Below are 12,109 nucleotides of genomic sequence, written 5' to 3'. Positions count from 1 at the left end.
TGAGCCTGCTCAAACCATTAAAAGCTTTATACACCTCGATCAGGTCACCTCACAGGTGCCTAGTCTCCAGATGCTGCAACTTTCAGAACACGTTTCTTCGTAAGTGCACCCATTTATTCCTCTCACCAATCTTGTTGACCTTCTCTGTACTTGTTCTAGAAACTCTACATCCTTCCTAAAATGAGGCCTCCAGACCTGTATACAGTACTCAAGGTGTGGCCTGACCATTGCCTTATACAAAGGGATAATTGCTTTGTCTCTGCTAGCAAAATTCCTATATATCATTGACAAAACTCCATGACCTACTCTGGCAGAACTTCATACCTGACTGCACAATTAACCCCAGGTCTTTTTCATTCTCCACCTCCCTGAGTGTAGTACCACAAAGTTGGTACGTTTCTCTTGGGTTACTGCTACCCATACGGAGTACTTTGCATTTGTCAATGTTAAACTTCAGTTGCTACTTCTCAGCCCATCTGCCTAACCTTTATAGATCCTGTTGCAGAATCATACTGTCATTACTGTCATTAACAACCCTGCCAACCTCTGTATCATCTGCAAACTTGAACATTAAGCCAGATATACCATCATCAATATCATTGATAAATACACAAAAAAAAACAATGGGCCCAGCACCAAACCCTTGGGGACTCCGCTAATAATGTTAGTCCACGTAGAGCAGTGCCCATTTATTACCACTCTCTGCTGTCTCCCACTCAACCATCCCTTTATCCATTGCAGTAACTTGTCCTTAATGCCATACTGCTCCAATTTGTACAGCAGTCTTCCATGTGCAACAGTATCGAAATCTTTCCTGAAATCCAAGTATATTATATCAAAATTAGTATTTTGCATCCAGTTCCTTTGTGACCACATCATAGTATCCAATAAAACTGGCCAGACAAGACTTCCCCTTAACAAACCCATGCTGTCTGAACTACACCTGCAGTCTTGTTTAGATGATCCTGCAATGCTTCTTTAACCAGTGACTCCATTGTTTTCCACAGAGTAGAAGTTAAACTAACAGATCTCTAATTAGTTGTGTCACCATTTTATTCCCCTTTTGTGAATTGGGGATACATTTGCAAATGTCAGTCAGTGGGGACCTCCCATGGACTAATCTAAATAAAACAAATCTACTACTCTAATCTACTTCTCTAAATAAAACACACTGTTCCAGTGGAGATGTACTTTGCTGTTTTACTTACAGTGTTTACCACTGCCCAGACTTGAGTTTTGACTCTGATGTAGTCAGTAATCCAAACACTTAACTTGCTAATTTCAGTCAGTGAAGTTCCAGTAGATTCACTATCCAACCTGCTTGAGGGAGAAAAAAGTAACTTTATGTACTGTTTTGGCAACTTGTATAGGAAGCATACATATTGGTTGTTTCACCCTTGGGAATCCAGTTTGGTATTCCCAAAGGTAGGGCCTTCCTTTCATGTTTTTTTTTAGGGATGGGGATAAAGAATACGAAAAAAATAAACATCCAAAAAAACCTTCAGAAGTACTTTAAATATTATTAAAACTTAATATTTTATTATTACAAATGGGAATAATGCATAATTTTCCATTTATCTCCAGTCCCAAAGATTAGTCCTTATGTATTCTATGTATTAATTCTACACTGGTATGTGTGTGTGTGTGTGTTTTTTTTTTTTTTTTTAAGCTTCAAATCAAAAAACATAACTTGTCAGCCTAAACATTTGGTTGCAAATTTATTTTATTATACATACAATACAGGAAAACCCCAAAAATTTCAATGTTTTTTATTTTTTTATGTGCTATAATTAATATATGGAGAAATGAAAAACAAAACATTGTAATAAAATTGCACATTAAATTAGGAAGATATCAAAAATACAATGTACAGCCATAAATACAACACAATATAAGACCAAAGAATGCATGCAAAAAAAAGTACTATAAAAAGTTTTAAAGATTTTTTTCAGTGATCATCTGTATCTCTTTCAAGAAAATTCTCTTACTTGGAACTAAGTTACAATTATTGTTGCTACAAACTATTTGAAAATATTGGGATAAATTTTTTTTTTCTTTTCCACCAATTTTAGTAGATTTTTGGGACATGCCAAAAGGGGCTAACAATTAAATACGGTTCCATTTCAGCAATGCTGGATGCTCTTCAATTTTCTATTTGAACAAGAGATGCCACAATATAACACAGAATAAGTTGGATTTGTCCACAGATTTTTAAAGCCTGAGAAAATGTATGTAGTTTTAACTGAAACACTAGAATATCAGCTGTCAACATCAGCCAAAAGACAGTTATGTTGTTTAATGACTCACTTTACTGAATTGAGTCACTCACTCACTAACACAGTGTGTGTGTGTGAGTGAGCGTGCGCATATGTGTGTGAGCATGTGTGTGTGTGCACACACATGAGTACAGGGTGCAAACAACGCTTTACAAAACTAAAATGCTATTGTGTGAACAGGGCATGATACAAACCTGAAACCACTTCCAGGTGATAGAGGATATCTTTAAAATTTCCTTCACCAAATGGAAAATGTGCATGCTGTGATAGATGGAAGAATGATTGCATGCAAAACTGTAATAATGACTGAAATTTCCAACCCTGAGGAGTAATGGGTACTCTGGTTCAGTAAGCTGAAATCTGCTGTCGTCATTGTTATGGATAATTTTTAACATGGTTTAAAAGAAGCCACTGAATAGACCTATAGTTCTGTAATGGTATATGGAAAATTCACAAAGGCCATCCGTTTGTGCAATCAAGGTTTAGAGTATATAAACAAACTTGTTTTTTACTGTAGTATATTTTGGAATTATTTTCACACACACAATAGCAGATCCAGGAAAAAAAAGACAGGAGGGCACCATTTTGTGCCCTGTTTGTGTGCAAACAAAGCACATAATGGTGCCTTTTTTGTGCACAAAAACAAGAACAAAACAAATATGACACCCAAACATAATGTGATTGGCAGACACAGGCACACAGCTAGTCTGAATTACTTTTAAGTAAACATTACGCATGACCAAACTGTATGATGCCTCGAACTATAATGGCAATAACATCAGCATTAGCGTTGCTAACTATAGTCAATTGAAAATAGCTGAGCCAAAATGCAAAAATGGATAAAATCCTATGTTAACAATGAAAGAAAAAATTTTTTTTGTAGCTAAAGAGAATTTAAATGATTGGTATATATGCTCCGAAAAACGATGGGGGGGCACATGACTATACCCTGAATCTGCCTATATGCACCCACCCACATACACACACAAAGATCATTCAAATGAAAACCACAAAAGTTAAGCATTAGTTGTATTTTGCAAAGAAGGAATCTATGCACGAGTTGTTACGTTGTTATTTTGGTTTTTAGGAGCATTAGCAACTAAGGCCATATTGCTCCGGGAATATGCGGTGGTCATTCCCTGACCTTTCCGCATCCTCTGTATTTGGCGGTCACGGGTTCAAACCCCGGTCTAATCAAGAAGCGTGTGCTATGCACTGCTGCACGTGAACTTCAATGTAGTCCCCATCGTGTCCAACACGTTTCTTATAATGCTGTGCTAATGCCTGGATTTCTTGAGAAAAGAAGCTTTGTGGCTGGTTTTGAAGCCATTAAGGCACCACCATCCTGACCCCTTCATCTGATGAGAAGTAACATCCTTTTAGTGAATCGATATGCCCGTAGTATGGCAAAACTGTAGAGCAAAAATTTAACATAAACCTAACAATTAATCGTAATAGGTTTATGTTTAATTAGATTAATTGTTAGGTTTATGTTAAATTTTCGCTCTACAGTTCTGCCATACTACAGGCATTTGTATTCATTTTTCAATACGTAATTTCAGTAATATATTGGGTATCATGTGGAGGATTTGTATTTTACTGCCTCTAATGACTACTTCATGTTTATTTATTCATCTATTTTTTAATGTCATTATTTTGGTTTTTAGGAGCATATGTAAATCAGATGATAGTAGTGGGTTTGACGTGCTTAAGCTGCACCTATACCGTCATCTATAAATATATTTTCTATATCTATACAAGCTGGTTATAGCTGGTTAAGCTTTCAGTATGTTGGTGATGTGGCTTTGCTCTGGAGTGCTAGTCTGTTCTATTGTTTATTTTTTGCTGCATAAGGACCACTGCTATGCAAATTCTCAGCATTTGTGGCTCGATCGGAGGGAGGAGGGGTGGGCAGGTCCTTCGGTCGGTTCACCTATGCGAAGATGTCTAGCAATTGAAATGCAGTGATTCCATGACCATTATTGGCCTCATGGTCTCTGTTGATATGGGGCATAATGGTCAGTCTATTTTTATTTTATTTTGTTTTAGTAGTTTGATTAGTCTCTTTTGGTGATATTTCATGTTTCTCAGGATTGGTAAATTGTTATACAATAAAAAAATGCTGCTAAATTGTTATACAATTGGTTCTATATTTTAAATTTTAAAATGGATTTATTTGAATTGGATTTAAATTATTTGAAGGCTTTTGGCTACAGTTTCTGTCATGTTACCCCTTCTATGCCCTCCCTATTACGATTAATTGTTAAGTTTATGCTAAATTTTCGCTCTACAGTTTTGCCATACTATGGGCATTTGTATTAATTTTTAAATACGTAATTTCAGTAATATATATACACGTGTGTATGTTTTATGTGTGAACTTGCTTTTTTTTTTATTAATTTTTTCTTCTTCACATCTCATCTATTAAAATAAAACCCACATCCATACTTACCCAGTGGAGAAGTTATGTATCCTCTGAATGGATTAAACACATCAGATCTCAGCAGTCTGAAATTAAAAAAAATAATAAATATATAATAATAATAATCTTCAACATCAAGCTAATTTCAATTGTTTCATAATAAAAAAAGAAATCTTTCATTTATAAATCATATACAGATTTATACTTAAATTCTATCGTGTTCCCTTCCATCATGCAGTATGGCTGATGTCTTTTGAGGTTATGAACACCATGGCGAGATCCAAACTTCCTTAAATTTCGAAGATACAGCTCTAAAACGGTGTTCGCAGGCTGGCCGCTAGTTAGTACACCGGACCAAACCTATTGGTAACTCTCTAGGAGGCTTCTGGATCACTTAGTGTATAATCTTGCTACCTCTACTCTGCCAGATAATGACTGAAGATAGTTCTAGTAGTGTGGTGGTGGTAGTAGTAGTGGCATGTGATGCAAGAAAGCAAGTAAATGAGCTTATGCAGCATCAGTCAAAAAAAAAAAAAAAAAAAATCACACCATTCCCTCCAAATGCCTGTCCAGTTCCTCCTTAAATTTATTTAATCTATCAACTTCCACAACGACAGATGGAAGTTTGTTCCAGCAATTAACCACCCACCGGCTAAAGGCAAATTTCCGCACATCTATTCTACACATCTGTCTTTTCTTAATTTGAATTTATGCCCCCTTAGGTTCGTAATCTGAACAAGTGTAAGAATCCCATCAGAAATCAGCGTGCTCAAACCATTCAAGGGTTGAGCACGCTTGTATGTGTGGAGCATTGTCGAGGCCACGTTATGTCAAGGATCTGGGTATATTCTTACCACGTGTAAGCCACATACAAAAATTTCATTACTTCATACAGCATGACCCACCCACTTTTTCTTACTATTGAATACATCATGAATTGTCAAACTAATAGAGCATACATCTGCGAAAAGATCTAAATCTCCCAAACACTTCCTAGTTCATTTCACAAATATACGTGGTCTCAGTTCTAATCTCAACGATGTCCATTTCCACTTACAGTCTGCCAAACCCCATGTACTTTTTCTGACAGAATATCAGTTATCGGTTGATTCAACCACTGCTCATCTCAGTTGCCCAAATTATTTGCTGTATGATTCCATTCGCCTCACAGGTGGTGCTTGTGCAAATGTCTGTTCTGATATTCCATGTCAGAAACTTGTTAATTTGGAATCTCCCCTTTTCGATCTTCTCTGGCTTAAAATGTCTCTAGCTCATTCTGTCAGATTCATCTGTTGTCTCTACCATTCTCCCAACTCCACTAATCACTTGGAACTCTGACTTTCTCTCTTTGCAACTTAACTTTCTCCAGTCCAACTTTTCTAATAGTGATGAAATTTTCCTTGATTTTAATGTTCACAACTCCAGCTGGCTTCTGTTTTCTAGTCACACCAACCCAGCTGGTCGATGTGACTAGAAAAGACCAAGTCAGACCAATTCCTGGATGTATACTGCATGGGAAACCTGAGTTTTCTCTGTCAAATGAGAAATATGTTAAGTTTTTATTAATGCTGAACTCAGGCTGTTCATCCACTAGGATGACAATCCGGATTCTGAAAAGTGTCACACAAGCAACTGACATCCTTTGAAAGGAGAATGCTGTTTTAACTTCAAGGTGCATGGAAATCAGATGGCATCTACTCCCTCCCTTAACTTTTTTTTGGACATTTTTGTGTTTTATAGGTTTTGTCATACACTTGTGTAATATGTACTTTTATTTGTAAACCCCTTTGTTTAGATCAGGGGTGGCCAACTTAATTTGTGATGTGATCTACTTTTTTTCCTTCAAAATGTGCTGTGATCTACCATCTCAAAAATTTCAATGCACAAGGTTAAAAAAGTTAATTAACACATATTGAAAAATGTTGTTTATAAATTTTAAAATTCAATACAATTCGGAATTCTTATTTTAAATTGGTGCGTATTTAAATTTTAATTTATGCAAAGTTTGTATCTTCATGTCATCTGCCAAGCTTTCAAAATCAGGGATATACTGTGATAAGGCCAACAGTAAAGAATCTTCTGTATGTAAGTCTGTAAGAGAAGAGCAATTCTTCGTCTTTGTTTGTTTCAAATACGAAAAGGCCGATTCACACAGATAAGTGGAACCAAAACAAGAATTTAAGAGTTCACTGCATTTTTTTAACATCTGGGTACTTTCCTCGGCAAACATATTTGCAAAAGTCTTCTTCTGATGATCTGGCTTTTAGGAAGATATCGTTTTGCAATGTAATAATTTCCTTTTCAAGTAATATTTTCTCCATGTGAAAAATCACAGCGATTTTTTCTGCAATTTTTTTCGTATATATCATCATCATCATCATCATCAGCCATTTTCAATCCACTGCAGGATGAAGGCCTCTCCAGCAACTTTCCAGTTCCTTCTGTTTTGAGCACTGGCCATCCATTTACTACTCAAAAACTCATGAATTTCATCTATCCATCTCCGCCTTTGTCTTCCAGGTTTTCTTCTAGCTCCTCTTGGGTACCATTCTGTTATTTTCTTAGTCCATCTGTCATCATGTCTTCGAGCTATGTGTCCTGCCCAAGACCATTTTAGTTCTTTAGTTTTGATAAGAATGTCCTTTACTTGAGTTTGCTGCCTAATCCATGTGTTTCTCTTCTTATCTAACAGTCTGAATCCCAATATAATTCGTTCCATTCTTCGCTGTGTAGTTCTTAGCTTCTCTTCCATTCTTTTGGTGAGTGCTCAAGTTTCACTTCCATAAGTCATGGTGGGGAGTATACATTGGTTCATTATTTTACGTTTCAGACAAACTGGGATATTGCTCTTCAGTATGTGACTATATTTCCTGAATGCTATCCATCCAAAATTTATTCTTCTCTTGACTTCCAGCCATTTATCATTATTACAGCTAATAACTTGTCCCAGATAAGTATATGACTCCACCTTTTCAATTACTGCTCCTTCAATCATTATTTCCCTTTCCGTGGCATACTTGTTCATCATTATTTTTGTTTTAGCCATATTCATCTTTAGTCCAAAATCCTTACTAACTGTGCATAACTGATTAAGATTTTCCTCTAATTCTTTGGGATCGTGGCTTATGACCACAATGTCATCTGCAAATCGTAAATGGTTTAGGTACTCTCCGTTCACATTGACTCCTTTCTGCGACCAGTCTAATCTTCTGAAAGCTTCCTCAAGGGCAGCAGTAAACAGCTTCGGAGATATTGTGCCTCCTTGTCGAACTCCTTTCTCGATTTTAAATTTGCTACTGTCTTCGTCTAGTCTAATAAAGGATGTAGCACTCTCATATATTTTCTTCAAAATCATAATATATGGAGTATCTATGCCTTGTCTTTCCAGTGCCCGAAACATTGCCTTATGCTGTATGGAGTCAAATGCCTTTTCATAATCCACAAATGCCAGGCATAATGGTGTTTTATATTCATTTGCTTTCTCCATTAGCTGTGATATTACGTGAAGGTGATCCATAGTTGAGAATCCTGTCCTAAAGCCAGCTTGCTCTTTCGGTTGATTCTCATCAAGTATTCTTTCTAATCTGTTAGTAATGACCCTTGTGAACAACTTGTAGATATGGGATAACAAGCTAATTGGTCTATAATTTCCAATTTCTGATTTATCTCCTTTCTTATGCAGCAAAACTATGATTGCATTATTCCACTGCTTAGGCATCACACCTTTTCTAATGCACTTTGTGAAGAGCCTTGCCAGTTTTTGTGTTATGTCTCTTCCTCCCAATTTTAACAACTCTACAGTAACTTCATCTTCCCCCGGGGCTTTCCGATTCTTCATTTTCTTCAATGCATGTTCTACCTCATCAGGAAGAATATCGGGTATGTCGTATGTGTTGCTACTTTGCAATCCATCTTCCCCACTGCTGGTATCATTCCCTCGCTCCTTGTATAATTCTCTATAGTAGTCTTCTGCTATTTGAATTATGCCTTCTCTGCTGTTTATAAGTACACCATCGCTATTCTTCAGTTTCAGTATCATTTGTCTTTCTGTATTACTGCTCATGGCTGCTGATTTAAATCCTTTGTTTTCCCTTAATGCTTGTTCTACTTTTCTTGTGTTAAATCTTCTTATGTCCTCTCTGAGTCTCTTTCTAATGGCTTTGCATAACTCAGTATACTCAATTTTCTCCCTGTCAGTGTTTTTCTTGCTCTTCATTTGTCGTCTTTGGTTCATCATGACAAGTGTTTCTTGACTAATTTTTTCTTCTTTGGATTTCTGTTTCCCTATAGGTTTCTTGGGCTTTATCACTTTCAGAAAGTTGTAATATTCCTTGTCGATATCTTGGTCCTGAGCAGTCTGCAGAAGCTCAAACTTGTTCTTAAGTTCCAGTACATACTGCTTTTTCTCCTCCTCTGTTATCTCAAAGACCTTTGTATTATTTACTCGAGTCAGTTTTTTCCTTTCCTTTCCTACATCTATATCAAGTGTACATCTTACCATTCTGTGATCACTTCCAACATTTACCTTATTCAGGACGGTATTCGTATATAAGTGGACATTAAATGGACAAGAAATATACTGAATGTCTTCAATTGTTTTAAAATCACTGATTCTGGTTTCAAAATCGTCCACAACATTCTCAATTTCAGAAACATATTTCTCACTATTAAATTCAAAAACAGGATATTTTTGCAAATGATCGAATTTTTTTTATTTGAGATCCTTAGCCATTGCCAAAAATTTATATTTATATGCAAAAATACTACTAATAATGTCACCCACATTTCTATTTTTCACTTGTAATTCCAAATTCAGATCACTTAATTTACTGGTAAAATCTGCCAAAAAAGCCAGATCACACAACCACTCCATATCTTGTAGATAAAATATTTGTTGATCAAAGGGGAAATAATCATCTCCCCTTGAATCAACAAATTTTTTTAATTTCATTCAGCAAATTTTGAAATCTCTGTAAAATCTTACTCTGACTCAGCCACCTCACATCTGTGTGTAATATCAGATCTGGTTCTTTTTCATCGAGTTGCATTTTGAAAAGTCTCCTTTGAAGAGATTGTCCTCTGATGGAATTCATGATTTCAAAAGCAATGTCCATAACACTTTTAGTATTTAATCTTTTGCTGGCTAACACTTGTTGGTGGATGATACAGTGGTAACACAAAAAAAATCTGGGAATTCATCATCCTTTTGGCACAATGAAATGAATCCGTTAAGATGCCCCGTCATGGCTTTAGCTCTGTCTGTTGTTACTAATACAAGCTTAAATAGTGGTAATTTAATTTAATTTTTTCATAAAATGTTTGAATGAGTTAAAGATAAAGACCTCTAGTTCTTTCTTTTAATAAAACCATACCAACAAAAACGAGCAATTAAGCTGTATCACTGACATCTGTAGAGTCATCCAGTTTTAAAGAAAAGGACACACAATTAGCAATATCAGCACACAATTGTTCGCTCACAATTTTACTCATTTTTTCGATGCATCGCATCGCAGTATTTCGAGATAATTGCAAATCTTGAAGGGCACTTTTAATTTCATTTTTATTCTTAAAATTTTCAAAAAGAGAATCTGTTATTTCTAAAAATGCGTCTTTGATGAATTGACCATCAGAAAATGATTTGCATTTTTTTGCAAGATGATGACACTTTAAATGATGCTACAGTTACTGCTTTAGATTTTAAAATAAGTGTCATGAAGAAAATTTGTTGCACGAATAATCTAGATTTAAGTTCTAATTTATTTTTTCTAAGTTCACTATTCGGCAGAAAATCCGATTGGTATTTACAATAGAGTGTGTTGAAGTGCCTTTCTAAATTTCCTTTTTTGGATATAGCCACGGAAGCACTGCAAATCAAATAGCAACATTTTTCTTTCACCATTACAAAAAAAGTATTCTACCCACTCTTGATGAAAATGATACGTTTTACTCTTCTTCGTAGTATTCATTTTAAATCAAGAAGCATTAAATTAACATATAAGTACTGTCCAGTTATTAAATCAGCAAAAGCAATGCTTACTGATTAAAACACTAAGTTGCACGAACCGGAAAAATATTCTGTCTGAACAGCTAACGTAGGATAATTGATGAAGAGGATTCCCGAATGAGGAAGTTGTTTCCAAAATAACCGGACAACAAACACACCACTGTTTATTGCTCTGTTTGGTTATATCCTTATAAGAATCAGTTTTGAGAAATGTGATATTTCTCTAAAGCTATTTCTGGAGGTCACGACCATAAAACAATAAAAACAATTTGCACTTTTATGTTAGTGCAATATAATTATAAACGGGTAGTAAACTCAATGTTATTGTATTTGCAATAATACCGACAGCTGGAATTCTGTGCCATTTTACGTTATTATGGTGAAATGTGTTTCTCCTTCAATGAAATCTTAAATCATGCAAAAAAAAAAAAAAATTTCAAAATCTGCTCTTCATTCCTATTTTTGAAGCTTCGTTAAAAATAAAAAAAATTTTAAAATAACGCGCAGGTAGCGAAACCCTCTGCGCAATATAAAATTTTGGTAGTGTACCTGATCACGCAAATCAAGGGATTACTGTATATTTAAAATTCGTTGTGATCAACCAAAATTAAAGCCGCGATCGACTCGTTGGCCACCCCTGGCCTATACGATTCAATTGCATTCTTAGAACATGGAAAGATGCCCTGATATATTCACAGTGTCTTCCCGAAATGTTAAAATCCACCTATCTAGCATCTCACATTTCCAATGTAGATCTTCCTGAGGTACTGGCATAGTGGTTAATGACAGCAATGACTGTATGCTACTGAAACAAGAGCTAGAGATTTCTAAATCTGTCTTGTGGTATCTGATACCAACAGATGACCAGCAGATCCTTTAACTCCTGCAAAGTTTTGTAAGGTACTACGGTGTCTCAACCTCATGGCTGAGATGCCACAGATCGGAGTTGCTGTTCCAACACAAACCACAGATGCTTGATGGGATTGATGTCTGGGGAATTTGGAGCCAGGGCAATACCTTGAAGTCTTCGGTATGTCCCATCTGTGTATCTCACAGTTAGTAAGATGCTGAGAGAGTCAGAATATAAAATGAACCACTGGTATTGGCATTTACTAATGTGATCCAAGCCTAATTCTATATCTCTGCTGTAAATATACTGCATTCAGGGAGAAGCTGCTCTGATGTCGTGGTGTCTGTAAAGACAGTAGCAGATCCTACATGCTTCCTTCCTACATAGACTTCGACCTGTCTGTGTAAACGGGCATGAAGTCAGAATGCTTAGATCGGTGTGCTGAATAAAGCTGCAGGTAGACGATGGAGTAGCTGACTTTCCACAGGTTTTTAAGGGAGAGGTTGCATGCTGGAACGTGAGCATGCCAGGGTTGAAGGGGCCTCTTGGTGTGTAGG

The 12,109-nt window shown here is 36.1% G+C and overlaps 1 protein-coding gene across 1 annotated transcript in view; it reads right to left on the bottom strand.

Annotated features, from left to right (window-relative positions):
• Positions 1-12,109, bottom strand: part of LOC150088402 (protein phosphatase 1 regulatory subunit 36-like) — a 189,208-nt gene that overhangs the window by 30,531 nt on the left and 146,568 nt on the right. Inside the window, exon 8 of the mRNA XM_090370147.1 lies at positions 4,729-4,784. Coding sequence (XP_090226273.1) covers positions 4,729-4,784 — 56 coding nt within the window. The remainder of the gene's footprint in view (positions 1-4,728; positions 4,785-12,109) is intronic.

Source organism: Mastigoproctus giganteus, chromosome 3 (genome assembly GCF_048544385.1).
Source record: "Mastigoproctus giganteus isolate SK-2022 chromosome 3, ASM4854438v1, whole genome shotgun sequence".
NCBI classification, from domain to species: domain Eukaryota; kingdom Metazoa; phylum Arthropoda; class Arachnida; order Uropygi; family Thelyphonidae; genus Mastigoproctus; species Mastigoproctus giganteus.
This window is presented reverse-complemented; position numbering and strand designations above follow the sequence as displayed.